The 17,483-nt window shown below is 43.6% G+C and overlaps 2 protein-coding genes across 2 annotated transcripts in view; both read right to left on the reverse strand.

Annotated features, from left to right (window-relative positions):
- Positions 1 to 1,328: 1,328 nt before the first annotated feature.
- Positions 1,329 to 9,526, reverse strand: si:dkey-245n4.2 (uncharacterized). The gene is made up of 5 exons (XM_064945227.1): positions 9,424 to 9,526; positions 7,481 to 8,017; positions 3,129 to 3,254; positions 2,698 to 2,788; positions 1,329 to 2,174 (listed from the first exon to the last, which is right to left on the reverse strand). The coding sequence occupies exons 1-5, from the start codon at positions 9,470 to 9,472 to the stop codon at positions 1,961 to 1,963; spliced, it is 1,017 nt and encodes a 338-aa protein (XP_064801299.1). The 5' UTR covers positions 9,473 to 9,526; the 3' UTR covers positions 1,329 to 1,960.
- Positions 9,527 to 9,919: 393 nt separating this feature from the next.
- Positions 9,920 to 17,483, reverse strand: part of LOC135520006 (arrestin domain-containing protein 3-like) — a 28,297-nt gene continuing 20,733 nt past the window's right edge. The window contains exons 2-6 of the mRNA XM_064945342.1: positions 13,361 to 13,418; positions 13,124 to 13,271; positions 12,322 to 12,418; positions 11,843 to 12,099; positions 9,920 to 11,593 (exon numbers count right to left, since the gene is read on the reverse strand). Of these exons, the coding sequence (XP_064801414.1) occupies positions 11,147 to 11,593; positions 11,843 to 12,099; positions 12,322 to 12,418; positions 13,124 to 13,271; positions 13,361 to 13,418 (1,007 nt within the window). The 3' untranslated portion in view covers positions 9,920 to 11,146. The remainder of the gene's footprint in view (positions 11,594 to 11,842; positions 12,100 to 12,321; positions 12,419 to 13,123; positions 13,272 to 13,360; positions 13,419 to 17,483) is intronic.

The following is a 17,483-nucleotide window of genomic DNA, read 5'->3' on the forward strand; positions in this document are numbered from 1 at the left end:
CCAACCTTTGCCTTGATGACAGCTTTGCACTCTTGGCATTATCTCAACCAGCTTTATGAGGTAGTTGCGTGGAATACATGTCAATTAAAAGGTGTTCCTTGTTAAAAATTAATTTGTGGAATTTCTTTCCTTCTTAATGCATTTGAGCCAATCAGTTGTGTTGTGACAAGGTAGGGGTGGTATACAGAAGATGGTCTTTTACCAAATAGGGCTTTGTCCATATTATGGCAAGAACTGCTCAAATAAGCAAAGAGAAACAAAAGTCCATCATTACTTGAAGACATTAAGGTCAGTCAATCTGGAAAACTTCAAGAAATGTTAATGTTTCTTCAAGTGCAGTTGCAAAAACTATAAAGCTCTAAGATGAAGCTCTCATAAGGACCGCCAAAGGAAAGGAAGAGCCAGAGTTACCTCTGCTGCAGAGGACAAGTTCATTAGATTTTGCAGCCCAAATAAATGCTTCACAGAGTTCAAGTAACAGACACACCTCAACATCAACTGTTCAGAGGAGACTGCATTAATCAGGCCTTCATGGTCAAATTGCTGCAAAGAAACCTCTACTACTAATAAGAAGAGACTTGCTTGGGCCAAGAAACACAAGCAATGGACATGAGACAGGTGGAAATCTGTCCTTTGGTCTGATGAATCCCAATTTGAGATTTTTGGTTCCAACTGCCATTTCTTTGTGAGAAGCATAGTAGGTGAACAAATGATCTCTGCATGTGTGGTTCCTACCGTGAAGCATGGAGGAGGAGGTGTGATGGTGTCAGGGTGCTTTTCTGGGGACTGTCTGTGATCTATGTAGAATTCAAGGCACACTTAACCAGCATGGCTACCACAGCATTCTGCAGCGATATGACATCCCATCTGGTTTGCGCTTAGTGGGACTATCATGTGTTTTTCAACAGGACAATGACCCAACACACCTCCAGGCTGTGTAAGGGCAATTTGACCAAGAAGGAGAGTGATGGAGTGCTGCATCAGATGACCTGGCCTCCACAATCCCCTGACATCAACCCAATTGAGATGGTTTGGGAAGAGTTGGACCGCAGAGTGAAGGAAAAGCAGCCAACAAGTCCTCAGCGTATGTGGGAACTCCTTCAAGACTGTTGGAAAAGCATTCCAGGTGAAGCCGGTTGAGAGAATGCCAAGAATCTGCAAAGCTGTCATCAACGCAAAGGGTGGCTACTTTGAAGAATCTCAAACATAAAATGTATTTTAATTTGTTTAACACTTTTTTCGTTACTACATGATTCCATGTGTTATTTCATAGTTTTGATGTCTTTACTATTATTATACAATGTAGAAAATTGTAAAAAAAAAAATAAAGACAAACCCTTGAATGAGTAGGTGTGTCCAAACTTTTGACGAGTACTTAGTTAGAGGGAAAGCCTGTTTGTCTAGTTCATCAGCGGTTTGGAATATTCCGTAACGGTCCTTCAACCAGGTCCAGCTATATCTACTGGCAGGACTTCATTGCTACCTTTCATCTCAGTTAGACCAGATACTTCTAAGGGAAGTGAGGGATTTCCAGACATTCCATGAAATGTGTGGGTTGAAAATGTGACCTGGCAAAGATCCAACTCGGATCTAACCGTTGTCTGATTAAAACACCATGGGAGCATACCAGAGTTGCAGACATACATTTTTTCTTTGATAGTTTCTTTTGCTCTGCACCTGATAAGATGGATGTGCATATTTTTCCGAATGTTCCTGTGTTAAAAGTGTAACATAACCGTTATGCTGACTCACATCAGCACACTTGTAAAATGTTATATTGAAATGCATTGAAATATGTGTGTTCACTGTGCACCTCTCAGACTCTTAAATAGATTTTCAGATTCCCTTTGCTTCTCTTTCTCTCTACAAGGACACACACACACACACACACACACACACACACACACACACACACACACACACACACACACACACACACACACACACACACACACACCCTTCAGTCAGTCAGGTAACTGTTGTTGTCGAACAGCGGGGTGACGGTACCGTCCTTCCACTTGATCAAGATCTCTCCCCGCTGTAGCGAGGGAGAGTGGGCCGGCCGCATGGGGTGCTGAGTGAGGGGGGCTCTCTCGCTGAGCACAGGGGACCCCGGCTGACTCACAAGCCCCGTAGGAGTGTACGACTTCAGCACACACACTACTTTCTTCTTCCTGGGAGAGGGAAATCATTAATTTGTAGTTCTGCAAAAGTGTGAGCAGTTGTGGTTACTGTAGTATGTGATGAAGTTGTAGTTCTGGGTTGTCATTTGAGAAAAACATCTTCCTAACCACAGGATCTTTGGAGCATAATTCAGATTCAGTGGGGAAATTTGATAATTCTTGAATGTAGTAGGCATAATACTGGATCCAAAATGTATGTTTATGGTACTACTGGGAAGCTGTATTTCCCCTTAGGCCCCTTGTCAGCAGACCAATAGTGGTACAGTGGGAAGACAGCAGTGTGCAGGTTAGCCTAGCAGTTAGAACGTTGGGACAGTAACCGAAAGGTCGCTGGTTAAAATGCCCCGGGTCGACACGGTGAAAAAAATCTTGCAATTTGCCCTTAAGCAAGGCACTTAACCTTACTTCTCTCAGGGAGGGTGGGATATGCAAAACAAATTTTAAAAAATCCAATTCATACGTGTATTAATAGATACTTGTACATATGTGAAATAGGAGAACTATAAGCACCCACCTGTTGTGGTAGATGTTAAGTAAGAGCATGACAGTCCCCAGCACCAGAGCCAGGGAGCTCAGCACCAGCATGGTCACTTTCCAGCCAAACCCTGTAACACACACAAAGAGAGATGGAAAGACTCCCATAATCGACAGTTCAGAGTAAACAAACACTTTCCACTTTCAAACTCTAGCAAACCTCTAGAACGTCATATAAAAGGTCTTTAGAAACTGGAATTATCTGAGTGGGCTTGGACATTAATACACCCACTCTACAGATTCCTATGTAAGTTTTCTTCTCCTCTAACGCCACCATGTGGTAGACAAGGCACAGAGTAGAAGGCCCCAGAGCCCATCGGGGCAGAGAGATGTGTTTTGACCCTGGGTTTGTTTTGAAGGCAGTTATAGTCTTTCTTCCACACCCCTCCGGCAATAGGTTTCCCAACTCACCATACTCAGTGTTGAAGAATGTCATTGAGGGGCCCTCAGGGTCCATGGTGCTTTCAACCAGATGAGAGTGCTCTGTCCCAATGTCCATTCCAGTGGTGTTAGGGGAAACAACATCATCCCCGGGAACTGGAGGGGGGACATCACATCAGCATTAGAGTGTAATAACACAGGAGTAATACCCTAGTTATTATCTCAAAGCCATAGCCCTTTTGTTTTAGTCATCTGTTCATCAATTAGTATGCCATCTCACCAAAGCCAGACCAAAATACTTAACTGAGGACCATCAGATTGAATTGAATCAAAAGACATACACATAAGTTTAAACTAGTGCCCCATAGGACTGGCGTAGGCAGGAGCCCCAAGTGAAGAGTTTTGGACTTGCTGGCAACCAGCCCACATTAGGACCCTATTGATTGGAGGGAATTTAGCTGAATGAGATTTAGCCAGCAAGGACAGTGGAAATGCAATCCCTGATGGAACTAGTGGTATATGACCACGCTGAGATGCCATTTGGATCACCCACTGTTAAGCCTAAGACACTGACCAAACCAAGGTATTCTTAAATCAGATACATTTTTTTGTTACAATGTACAGTACCAATCAAAAGTTTGGACACACACAGCGCCAGCTGTGCCACCAGAGACCCTGGGTTCGCGCCCAGGCTCTGTCGTAACCGGCCGCGACCGGGAGGTCCGTGGGGCGACGCACAATTGGCCTAGCGTCGTCCAGGTTAGGGAGGTCTTGGCCGGTAGGGATATCCTTGTCTCATCGCGCACCAGCGACTCCTGTGGCGGGCTGGGCGCAGTGCGCGCTAACCAAGGTTGCCAGGTGCACGGTGTTTCCTCCGACACATTGGTGCGGCTGGCTTCCGGGTTGGATGCGCGCTGTGTTAAGAAGCAGTGCGGCTTGGTTGGGTTGTGTATCGGAGGACGCATGGCTTTCAACCTTCGTCTCTCCCGAGCCTGTACGGGAGTTGTGGCGATGAGACAAGATAGTTGCTACTAAAACAATTGGATACCACAAAATGGTGAGAAAAAAGGGGTAAAATTAAAATAAAATAGTTTGGACATACCTACAGTACTCATTCAAGGGGTTTTCTTTATTTGTACTATTTTCTGCATTGTAGAATAAAAGTGAAGACATCAAAACTACAAAATACAGTGGGGCAAAAAAGTGTTTAGTCAGCCACTAATTGTGCAAGTTCTCCCACTTAAAAAGATGAGAGGCCTGTAATTTTCATCATAGGTACACTTCAACTATGACAGACAAAATGAGAATTTTTTTCTCCAGAAAATCACATGGTGGAAAATAAGTATTTGGTCTCCTACAAACAAGCAAGATTTCTGGCTCTCACAGACCTGTAACTTCTTCTTTAAGATGCTCCTCTGTCCTCCACTCGTTACCTGTATTAATGGAACCTGTTTGAACTTGTCCACAACCTCAAACAGTCACACTCCAAACTCCACTATGGCCAAGACCAAAGAGCTGTCAAATGACACCAGAAACAAAATTGTAGGCTGGGAAGACTGAATCTGCAATAGGTAAGCAGCTTGGTTTGAAGAAATCAACTGTGGGAGCAATTATTAGGAAATGGAAGACATACAAGACCACTGATAATCTCCCTCGATCTGGGGCTCCACGCAAGATCTCACCCCGTGGGGTCAAAATGATCACTAGAACGGTGAGCAAAAATCCCAGAACCACACGGGGGGACCTAGTGAATGACCTGCAGAGAGCTGGTACCAAAGTAACAAAGCCTACCATCAGTAACACACTACGCCGCCAGGGACTCAAATCCTGCAGTGCCAGACGTGTCCCCCTGCTTAAGCCAGTACATGTCCAGGCCCATCTGAAGTTTGCTAGAGAGCATTTGGATGATCCAGAAGAAGATTGGGAGAATGTCATATGGTCAGATGAAACCAAAATAGAATTTGTTTTGGTAAAATTCAACTCGTCGTGTTTGGAGGACAAAGAATGCTGAGTTGCATCCAAAGAACACCATACCTACTGTGAAGCATGGGGTGGAAACATCATGCTTTGGGGCTGTTCTTCTGCAAAGGGACCATGACGACTGATCCGTGTAAAGGAAAGAATGAATGGGGCCATGTATCGTGAGATTTTGAGTGAAAACCTCCTTCCATCAGCATGGGCATTGAAGATGAAATGTGGCTGGGTCTTTCAGCATGACAATGATCCCAAACACACCGCCCGGGCAACGAAGGAGTGGCTTCGTAAGAAGGATTTCAAGGTCCTGGAGTGGCCTAGCCAGTCTCCAGATCTCAACCCCATAGAAAATATTTGGAGGGAGTTGAAAGTCTGTGTTGCCCAGCAACAGCCCCAAAACATCACTGCTCTAGAGGAGATCTGCATGGAGGAATGGGCCAAAATACCAGCAACAGTGTGTGAAAACCTTGTGAAGACTTACAGAAAACATTTGACCTCTGTCATTGCCAACAAAGGGTATATAACAAGGTATTGAGATAAACTTATGTTATTGACCACCATATTTTGCAAATAAATTCATTAAAAAATTCATTACAGGCCTCTCTCATCTTTTTAAGTGGGAGAACTTGCACAATTGGTGGCTGACTAAATACTTTTTTGCCCCACTGTAACACATATGGAATCATGTGGTAACCAAAAAAAGTGTTAAACAAATCAAAATAATTTTATATTTGAGAATAGTCGCCCTTTGCCTTGATGACAGCTTTGCACAGTCTTGGCATTCTCTCAACCAGCTTCACTTGGAATGCTTTTCAAACTGTCTTGAAGGAATTCCCACATACGCTGAGCACTTGTTGGCTGCTTTTCCTTCACTCTGTGGTCCAACTCATTCCAAACCATCTCAATTGGGTTGAGGTTGGTTGATTGTGGAGGCCAGGTCTCTGATGCAGCACAACATCACTCTTCTTCTTGGCCAAATAGCCCTTACACAGCCTGGAGGTGTGTTTGGTCATTGTCCTGTTGAAAAACAAATGATAGTCCCATTAAGCGCAAACCAGATGGGATGGTGTATCGCTGCAGAATGCTGTGGTAGCCATGCTGGTTCAGTGTGCCTTGAATTCCAAAGAAATCTTTGACAGTGGCACCAGCAAAGCACCCCCACACCACCTCTTCCATGCTTCACGGTGGGACCCGTGAACCAGATCATCCATCATCTACTTATCAGACCAAATGACAGATTTCCACCAGTCTAAATGTCCATTTCTTGTGTTTCTTGGCCCAAGCAATTCTCTTCTTATTATTGGTGTCCTTAAGTAGTGTTTTATTTTTCAGCAACTCAACCATGAAGGCCTGATTCACGCAGTGAATCTGAACAGTTGATCTTGAGATGTGTCTGTTACTTGAACTCTGTGAAACATTTATTTGTGCTGCAATTTCTGAGGCTGGTAACTCTAATGAACTTATCCTCTGCAGCAGAGGAAATTCTCGGTCTTCCTTTCCTGTGGTGGTCCTCATGAGAAGCAGTTTCATCATAGCGCTTGATGATTTTTGTGACTGTACTTGAAGAAACTTTGAAAGTTATTGACATTTTCCATATTGACTGACCATAATGTCTTCAAGTAATGATGGACTTTTGTTTCTCTTTGCTTATTTGAGCAGTTCTTGCCATAATATGGACTTGGTCTTTTACCAAATAGGGCTATATTCTGTATACCATTCATACCTTGTCACAACACAACAGATTGGCTCAAACACATTAAGAAGGAAATAAATTCCACAAATTAACTTTTAACAAGGCACACATGTTAATTGAAATGCATTCCACGTGACTACCTCATGAAGCTGGTTGAGAGAATGCCAAGAATGTGCAAAGCTTGTCATCAAGGCAAAGGTTGGAAACTTTGAAGAATTTCAAATATAAAATATATTTTGATTTGTTTAACACTTTTTGGTAACTACATGACTCCATATGTGTTATTTCATAGTTTTGATGTTTTCATTATCATTCTACAATGTAGAAAATTGTAAAAATAAAGAAAAACTCTGGAATGAGTAAGTATATCCAAACTTTTGCCTGGTACTGTATTTCTATGGCAAAAGATAGATCGGTAGAACCAATACTGACAGAATAACTTGTTTGACGTTGTTTGGTAGGCACTGCATAGGAGACAATGGAAATAATAGTGACCATGACCCAAGACATGTAGCCTACAAGTACAATTGTGTTAATGTAATTCAGTCCTTGACAGCGAGGAAATGTAAGACTGATGAAAATGGTGTGAAATAGTGAAGTGAAATATCCCAGTATGATGAAAATGAATGAGCTCTATAATGAAAGCTACTGAAGGATGACGTAAGGCACATCCCTTCTCTATGATGGGACCCTATGATGGAAAGGTTCTTCTTACTCGACTGTGGTTGGCTGTTTATATTGGAAGGGGTACTTGTTGAGGAGGGCAGAGCAGCAGTTTGTGTGGACCTGTGGCGATGGCTGGCTCTATTCCCACAGACAGTATGGTTGCCCAGCGTTCTCCACTTGCTGGCCTGTCTACGCTCTTTGGAGAGGAAGACCTTAGACGACTTAGAGGACACGTGAGGAGCGCTGAGGTGAAGCCCCTTTCCTTGCAGTGTGAGGTGGCCCTTCTTAGAGCAGGCCCATGCCTGGCCTTCCCTGCCCACCTCGCCACCTGCAGCCCCAGCTCCCTCCTCATTCCCAGGGTCACAGTGGTGCAGTCTGACACTCAGATCATGCTCCTGGCCACTCAGACACTCTCCTGTGAGCAAGCTGCTCAGGGCTAGGCGCTCAGGGAGCCACTGCCACTCCTGCAGCGCTGAACCAGGGATGCACTCCCCCAGCACCACCCTGCTCCCGGGATGCCCCTCCTGGACCAGGACCTGCACACACTTACCCAGCAGCTCATTCCTGATGCTAAAGCCAGCCGCCTCTATGGGAGAAACAGTATAATATAACATTACAGTGCATTAGCCTATGAAAGGAAAAAAAGCACCTTGGACAAACAAATGTGTCCAGGTCGGATGAGGTTGGCTATAAGGTGTAGGGTCAGGGCTAAAAGGCTCTGGTTTACAGCCATGTTATAAACTAGACCATTTTGTAATATGAGCTGGTTAAATAACAATGTCCTGGCCAGTGGAGGGATTATCCCCATGTTGTGTTTTGGTAGCTATTCATTGGTTGCATGTTTCGTCACAATATTGTTTTGAACGTTCGTTTTGTACAGATGACCAACTGAGCATTCTACTCAATGCATCATTATTGAGCACTGATGCGAAGACTTCATCAAAAGAGCATTTACAGTGGCTTGGGAATACAACGATATTAAATGGGATGCAAACAATGAATAGGAAAACCTTGTCATCATTTTGATGTCGCTAGACTGACTTTTGATGCAGTATAACTTTAGCTAAGATTGATGGGATGACACCGGATTTTAGCTAAGTAGCTAACGTTCTCATTCTAGCTATTTGTTTGACGAACTTTGCTAAGCTAATGACAACATTGCCACCTGTCTAAAGTACATTTAACGACATGAAGATGCTGGCAAAATGGTTTCCTACCAAATATTTGACTATTTTAGCAATGTCATCGTATTTCCAGGCACTAAATTGTAATTTTCACTCAAAAGTCGTTAGCCTCGTCCAGAACTGCGTCCCAGTGGCGCAGCGGTCTAAGGCACTGCTTCCCAGTGCTTGAGGCGTCACTACAGACGTCCTGGTTCGATTCTAGGCTGTATCACGGCCGTGATTGGGAGTCCCATAGGGCAGCGCACAATTTGCCCAGCGTCGTCCGGTGTAGGCCGTCATTGTACATAAGAGTTCATTCTTAACTGACTTGCTTTGTTAAATAAAAATAAGAAGTGGGTTTATCACTTTAGGACGCCGGTAGAGGGCGGCTTGAGAACGCATGACGAGACCGAGTGATGAGGGAGAACCATCTCTAACGTTACTCTGTGAAGTCGAGACAGTAACTAAACGCTGAATTAAAGCCTTACAACAAGCCTATTCGCACTAAAATGCAATTTAACTTATTTTTAATAGATTTCTTGATACTTTTTTGTTGTTGATTACTTTATACTTGTAAAGCTAACTTTTGAGCTGCTACAGTAACTACTGTATAGTAGCTAGCTAGCTAAAAACAAATGTAGATGCATGCACACTACTGTAACGTTAGCAAACAAGCTATGTTTGCTATCTACAAACAATATTATTAAGTACAAACCAGAAAACTAGGTAGCTTATAATATTTTCTAGTATAGAAAAATAAAGGACAAAAACAACACATTTCCCCATTAACTACATACAGATAGCTAGTAACTTTCTGACAAGTTCTTACCGTGGAAAACGAGTATGAAAACGCAGGGACCCCAAAACCTGTTCCCCATGACAAGTGGTTCTGCAATGTCTCCCGTGGCAACAGCCTAAATATGTGCGTTGGAGTCGAGATGTGTTCCCCACAGGGGCGAGGGGTGTGTGAACAGAGCTTCATGCGTCCAATCAGAACTGGTTAACGGTATATGCATCACTGGCTAACCACAAAATGAAAATGGCACAAACAGCTACAATTTATAATTTCCATTTATGTTAATTGAGTAACTGTGGAGTAGGTCATATGCCTGCAAAACTAACAGCAAACGAATATTGATCTAATAATGATGATTGGAAGGCTAACATGAAACACCTGAAAATGTCTGACATAAACAAACTGTGAACAAAGAATGTGATAGGTAACAGGAGTTTGCCCTCCTGGCCTTTAGAACAATAGAATAGAAACAATGAAATATCACACGAACCTTAAATAAATAAATGAAATAATGATAGGCCAATGACTCCTGTGATATATTTAATTAGTTAAACAACAATGGCAGTAGTAGTGCAATACTGTATTATATCTCAGTGAATACATAATTTGTACATAATATGTGTTAGCAAGGTGTCCTGGTACATGGGCTTAGATCACAACAATACTGAGTAATTAATGATGCATACATTTTGCATGGCCAAACTAAGGGCACTGTGGTGGTAATCTGGAGGCGAAAGAAACGCACACCTGTTTAGGCGAGGTGTTGGCTAGCGGAGTAGAACACTTAAAAAACAAAAGGAGAGCTGCACTCTCTAGGAGCTCAGATGCAATAATTTAATAATCAATGTTGTCAAGGTCTCTCCCCCCCCAATAAATTGTCAAGTTCACCCCATCTCATAGGGAGGGTGACGTGTTCGATGCCAATATAGAGAAGGGACGAAATAGAGTGGTTCGCATTTGGAAGCGAACCAGTCTATTTCGTCACTTCCCTAAATCCCTAGGAGAGTGAGTGACCTTGACAATTTATTGTTAAAACGAGAGGCTGCCTGGATTTCTTATTTAAAAACCCTTGCTCCCTTTGGTCTCAAAGTAGACTTTGATCTGAAGCCATTCTTGTAATTATTGAGATTTTGCGTTTCATTGTAAATGTTTGTAGGCCTATGTAGCCACATTGTATCTATGATCGTATGGTATCCATTCATGCTTTTTATATGTTCTATTTAGATCTGTAAATCAACCAATGACATCAAGCCATACCCGGCCATAATTAGACACCTGTGTGTCATTATACCCTGATGAAGACAGCTTGTCTGTCGAAACATTGGTTATAAAATGATTGCACTTGAGCACCTAGAGTGTGCTGCTCTCCTTTTCTTTTTTCTGCTGTGGTGGCAAACCTGGAGTCAATTTTTTTTTAATAAAGGCAGTCAAGAAGGCACCATATGAGTGATCTGAGCATTACATTACATAGTTTTTAAAATGTTATATCAGACACAAATCCTGGAAGACAGAACTCAAAAGCAGGTGTATATTACAGTAAAAAACTGAGTGACGTCACTCGCTCTGAGACCTGAAGGAGTTGTACCCCTTGCTCTGCAAGGGCCGCGGCTTTTTTGGCGCGATGGGTAACGATGCTTCGTGGGTGTCAGGTGAGGGGCGAGGAGAGGGACGGAAGCTAAACTGTTACATGTGCAAACATGACACTGGGAGTGAATCAGCTGTGAAACTTCTGTCAAAGATGAGTGTTTATGGTGTATCAGGGTGATGTGTCAGGTGCTGACGGAGGAAAGAGGGAACAATACGATGGGGGTTGGTCTATCTCTTGAGGAGAGGGGTGTGGAAGCATCATCGGGGCAGTCGGTGGTGTATGAAATGGTGGAGCAGTTGGAGGTAGATGCACCATCAAGTGAGTTGGGTATGGGTATGTTGGCTGTGGGTCAGGGGGATAACTTCCTCCCACGGCTGCAGGTTCAGGGTACACTGGCAGGACAGGCGGATATAGGCCTCCCCCTGGACCCGAGACAGGAGGATATGGTCCAAAGGCTGTATCACAAGGGAAGTCACTGTTGCTTGGACCACCTTTCCCGAATTCTTCAAACCTGACACGTCTGTCTGGTGATAGGCCAGACCGAAAGCAGGAAGGGATAATAGCCAATGGAAACTTGACTTCAGGGTCTGTGGCAAGAGGAACATCCAAGTATACCTTTAAAACAAACAGCATGTTATGGAGGAGTATTGGGAATTAATCAAAATCTCTTTAGCCAAATCGTAACTCGAGATGCACATGTCTGACCTGCCTTTTTGCACTGACGTCAATGGGAGATCTGTGTGTGTGTGTGACTGCGAATGTCAAGTTAATATGCATCACTTGAGCATAAAGCTTATAGTTAAAGCGTTACTTTTCTGTTTAATTCTCGGAATATGAAGTGATTGTCCAGACACTTGGATGTACCTTTAGTATGTACTCTACTGTTATGATGTTACAGTTCAGGATGGACAAGTCCTGGTCAGCAGGTATCTTCAATGACCCAGCAACACTTTGTTGGGTGTTGGACGGGATAGGTTCTCTGACTACTTTGCAGACTGTCTGCTCTGCTATCTTTGTGTTGCCAGAAGCAAAGAAAGCCATTTTCTGCTTCAGACTGAATTTGGGCTTAAGGTCACGGGAGGAGTTGTTCTTGATGTTTGCACAGATATTCACAGTCTCACCTGGAGTGGAAAAAGCCACCACAAAATTAAAGACAGTCTGAGATTTCAAATAACCAACACAACAGTGCATTGGCACAGGTCCTGTACAGCTATGTTGAAGGCATTACAAATATCGACTAAGCCTTGCATGTGAAAGATAATTGTGTGATCAGGACACTTATGAGAGACACTTTCATAGTCATTTTCATGTTGCTACATTACAGTACCTGGGATATACATTACCTGGCATATAACCCATCCTTTCAACATGGACATCCATGGTGACATGCCCTGAGGTGAATATACCAACTGACTTGTTCTTCACACCATGCTGAGGAGACTGGAACGCAGGATGAGGAAATTACATTATGTTCTATACTAGTATGACACAAGGAAACCAAACCGGGATCTGTACATCCAACCATCCACTTTCACACATATGTGATGAATAACACCGTACATCCATCCATCCTATATTCAAATGGACTAGATTACCATAAAACTTCAATTAAACGCTGAGTCTCAAATATCCACCTATCCCTTTTAATTGACGGCATCGGCACACATTTCAGCAAATAAACGCCTGTTTCAAATAAACACAGGGTCTAAATGAATTGTTTATGAATGAACTTTAGTGAGTACCGTAAATATTACCCAAAATAAGATAAAGGAGAGCAACATCATAGCCATGGATGAGACAGCAGTGTCATTTGATATGGTCGGCTCAACTACCGGAGATACAAGGCACAACGAGGCGCAACAAGTGAGATAATGGTGCTGAAGCGCGAAATCGGGGCTATATGATAGGCAGCCTAGTCTTAGCAAGTCTGATCTGCGATGGAATTCTTATTATAATCTTTATACTGGCCACAAACAGAGTGGCTGTCTTCAACATTTTATTGAGCAAAAGCTGTCTTCATTAAAGAAATAGATATCTGGCTCAAATAAAAGCCTGTCTCTAATAAGCACCAGTTGTGTTCAGTGATCGAAGCAAATAAACACATGGGCTATTAATTGAAGTTTTATGGTAGCACAGATTACAAACCATTAGTAGGACATGGTTCAAGTCAGCCTTGGAGACAAAGGTGATTTCCTTCACCAAGTCGCGTGTCTTTAGCCAACCCCTAACCAGCTTGGCTTCCAGTTTGTACACTATCTTGCCATGTGGACCCTTGAAGGATGATGGCATGCTTCTGTAATATAAAACAGTGTTACATACCACGTAAAACAATATGTCCAATCTGTAGCTATGACTATGAATTTGGCTTGAATTTCCACTTACCCCTCAGGAATTTTGAAACCAAATGGATATCTATGGATCCCAGGGGGGAGTATATTGTCTGTAACAGAAACCCAATTAGTAATTTCAGTGTTGGGGAATGTCACGCCCTGATCTTAGTTATCTTTGTTTTCTTTATTATTTTGGTTAGGTCAGGGTGTGACGAGTGTGGTATGTGTGTTTTTGTCTTGTCTAGGGTTTTTTGTAATTCTATGGGGTTTTGGTATGTCTAGGTATATGTAGGTCTATGGTGGCCTGAAATGGTTCCCAATCAGAGACAGCTATTTATCGTCGCTTAATGGGGAAATGGAACAGGGAGGAGATATTAGATGGAGCAGGACCCTGGACACAGCTGGGGGAGTATCGCCGTCCTAAGGAGGAGTTGGAGGCAGCGAAAGTGGAACGGCGATACTACGAGGATAAATCCCGGAGAATAGAGGAACAGCGACGATATGAAGGTGCACGGACGCCAGAGAGGTAGCCCTAATAATTTTTTATGGGGGGCACATGAGAAGATTGCATGAGTCACACGGTGTCTCCAGTGCGCTATTCTAGCCCGTTGTGCTCTATTCCAGCTCCTCGCATTTGCCAGGCTAGAATGGGCATCCAGCCAGGACGGATTGAGCCAGCTCTATGTTCTGGATCTCTAATGCGTCTCCACGGTCCAGTTATCCTGTGCCTCCTCCCCGCACTCACCCTGAGGTGCGTGTCACCAGCCCAGTACCACCAGTGCCGGCACCACACACCAGGCCTCCAGTGCGCCTCCAGTGTCCAGTATGCCCTGTCCCTGCTCCTCGCACTCGCCCTGAGGTGCGTGTCCCAAGTCCGGGACCACCAGTGGCGGCACCACGCACAAGGCCTACAGTGCACCTTGGCAGTCCAGAGCGCCCGACGACAGTACCCAGTCCAGAGCGTCCGGCGACAGGACCCAGTCCAGAGTGTCCGGTGACAGTTCACAGTCCAGAGCGTCCGGCGACAGTACGCAGTCCAGAGCGTCCGGCGACAGTACCCAGTCCAGAGCGTCCGGCGACAGTACCCAGCCCAGAGCGTCAGGTGACAGTACCCAGCCCAGAGCGTCAGGTGACAGTTCACAGTCCAGAGCGTCCGGCGACAGTACACAGTCCAGAGCGTCCGGCGACAGTACACAGTCCAGAGTGTCCGGCGACAGTACCCAGTCCAGAGCGTCTGGCGATAGTACCCAGCCCAGAGCGTCCGGCGACAGTTCACAGTCCAGAGCGTCCGGCGACAGTCTCCAGCGACGGTCCCCAGTCCAGAACATCCGGCGATGATCCACGCAGCGAGAGTCCCTAGCCCGGGGCCTACGGCGAGGATTGGCAGTCCAGAGCCTCCGACGATGATCCACGGGTCAGTGCTACAAGAGCAGACTCAGGGTAAAGAAGGGGGGTCGCGTCCAATACCAGAGCCGCCGCCGAGGTTAGATGCCCACCCAGACCCTCCCGTATAGGTTTAGGTTTGCGGCCGGGAGTCCGCACCTTTGGGGGGGGGTTACTGTCACGGCCTGACCTTAGTTATCTTTGTCCTTTATTCTTTTGGTTAGGTCAGGGTGTGACGAGCGTGGTATGTGTGTTTTTGTCTTGTCTAGGGCTTTTTGTAATTCTATGGGATTTTGGTATATGTAGGTCTGTGGTGGCCTGAATTGGTTCCCAATCAGAGACAGCTGTTTATCGTTGTCTCTGATTGGGGATCCTATTTAGGTTGCCATTTTCCATTTTGGTTTTGTGGGTTATTGTCTATGTGTAGTTGCCTGTCAGCACTCGTGTCTTATAGCTTCACGTTCGTTTTGTTTTGTATACTTTGTTCAGTGTTTCTCTTTCATGAAAGAAGAATGTATTCTTATCACTCTGCACCTTGGTCTCCTCGTTATGACAAACGTGACAGGGAAGCTACTTTGAAAATAGAGTTTACCAATTACTTCACACTTGAAGAAGTTAAGCTACACTAGAACTACCCATTTTCCTGTGTTTTATATCATATTATACAACAGCTGATGAAATTGTGATGTCAAAAAAAGTTGTCTAATTAACTACTGAAAACACAAACAAGATTTTAATTTAGTTTATCTACCAAGCTACTACCAAATTTAATTAAACAAAAAAATGACATTTACTGAGGAAAGTATGGTGTGCTTGCTTGGTTGTGAAATAGTAGTGGTAGTAATGTTAGTAGTAGCAATGCTAATAATAGGGTTTTCATAGGTTACAGCAGAGACATTCTAACCAGAGTATCAGTATCTTTAGTTTACATTCCACTCCACGCCTTGTCATTACCAAAGAGACAGCAGAAAGGCAATCTTCAAATATGAAAATTCTATAATTAATGAGCTCAAGGAGAACAGAAGAGTAAATCCCGATTCGATCACCCTCACAGCTATCCTCCAATCACAACGATTATCCAAATATTGGAACTCTTTAACTTTCTACTCTCCACAGAACACCTTGGTATACGGTTGCCATTTTTTGTTTGTCCAAACAAAACCAGTCGGTCAAAAGTTACTAGCTTAGGTTTAAATCTCAAACTAAATACAGTTGGAAAGTCGGAAGTTTACATGCACCTTAGCCAAATATATTTAAACTCAGTTTTTCACAATTCCTGACATTTAATCCTCGTAAAAATGTTCTATATTAGGTCAATTAGGATCACCACTTTATTTTAAGAATGTGAAATGTCAGAATAATAGGAGAGAATTATTTTAGCTTTTATTTCTTTCATCACATTCCCAGTGGGTGAGAAGTTTTACATACACTCAATTAGTATTTGGTAGGATTGCCCTTAATTTTTTTTAATTGGGTCAAACGTTTTGGGTAGCCTTCCACAACCTTCCCACAATAAGTAGGGTGAATTTTGGCCCATTTCTCCTGCCAGAGCTGGTGTAACTGAGTCAGGTTTGTAGGCCTCCTTGCTCACACGCTTTTTCAGTTCTGCCCACAAATGTTATATAGGTTTGAGGTCAGGCCTTTTGATGGCCACTCCAATACTGTGACTTTGTTGTCCTTAAGCCATTCTGCCACAACTTTGGAAATATGCGTGGGGTCATTGTCCATTTGGAAGACCCATTTGCGACCAAGCTTTAACTTCCTGACTGATGTCTTGAGATGTTGCTTCAATATATACACATAATTTTCCTTGTTCATGATGCCATCTATTTTGTGAATTGCACCAGTCCCTCCTGCAGCAAAGCACCCCCACAACATGACGCTGCCACCCCCGTGCTTCACGGTTGGGATGGTGTTCTTTGGCTTGCAAGCCTCCTTCTTTTTCCTCCAAACATAACGATGGTCATTATGCCCAAACTGTTCTATTTTGTTTCATCAGATCAGAGGACATTTCTCCAAAAAGTTTGATCTTTGTCCCCATGTGCAGTTGCAAACCGTAGTCTGGCTTTTTTATGGCGGTTTTGGAGCAGTGGCTTCCTCCTTGCTGAGCGCCTTTCAGGTTATGTCGATAGGACTCGTTTTACTGTGAATATAAATAGTTTTGTACCGTTTTCCTCCAGCATCTTCACAAGGTCCTTTGCTGTTGTTCTGGGATTGATTTGCACTTTTTGCACCAAAGTACGTTCATCTCAAGGAGACAGAATGCGTCTCCTTCCTGAGCGGTATGACGGCTGTGTGGTCCCATGGTGTTAATACTTGTGTACTATGGTTTGTACAGATGAACATGGTACACTCAGGCATTTGGAAATGAACCAGTCTTGTGGAGGTCTACAATCTTTGGCTGATTTCTTGGCTGATTTCTTTTGATTTTCCCATGACGTCAAGCAAAGAGGCACTGAGTTTGAAGGTAGGCTTTCAAATACATCCACAGGTACACCTCAAATTAACTCAAATGATGTCAATTAGCCTATCAGAAGCTTCTAAAGCCAGGACATAATTTTCTGGAATTTTCAAAGCTGTTAAAGGCACAGTCAACAATTCATACAGTGAATTATAAGTGAAAAAAATCACATTTACATTTACATTTAAGTCATTTAGCAGACGCTCTTATCCAGAGAAAATCTGTCTGTAAACAATTGTTGTAAAAATGACTTGTGTTAAGCACAAAGTAGATGTCCTAACCGACTTGCCAAAATTATAGTTTGTTAATAAGAAATTTGGAGTGGTTGAAA

Source organism: Oncorhynchus masou, chromosome 1 (assembly GCF_036934945.1).
Source record: "Oncorhynchus masou masou isolate Uvic2021 chromosome 1, UVic_Omas_1.1, whole genome shotgun sequence".
NCBI classification, from domain to species: Eukaryota; Metazoa; Chordata; class Actinopteri; order Salmoniformes; family Salmonidae; genus Oncorhynchus; species Oncorhynchus masou.

Bases quoted from the DNA above. Each gene is read 5' to 3' on its own strand.
- si:dkey-245n4.2 (XM_064945227.1), bottom strand. From the start codon at position 9,472: ATGGGGAACAGGTTTTGGGGTCCCTGCGTTTTCATACTCGTTTTCCAC. The intron at 2,789-3,128 runs GTGAGTTGGGAA...TGTGTGTTACAG, and splicing joins ATTCTTCAACACTGAGTATG to GGTTTGGCTGGAAAGTGACC. The intron at 2,175-2,697 runs GTGGGTGCTTAT...TCCCTCTCCCAG, and splicing joins CTTAACATCTACCACAACAG to GAAGAAGAAAGTAGTGTGTG.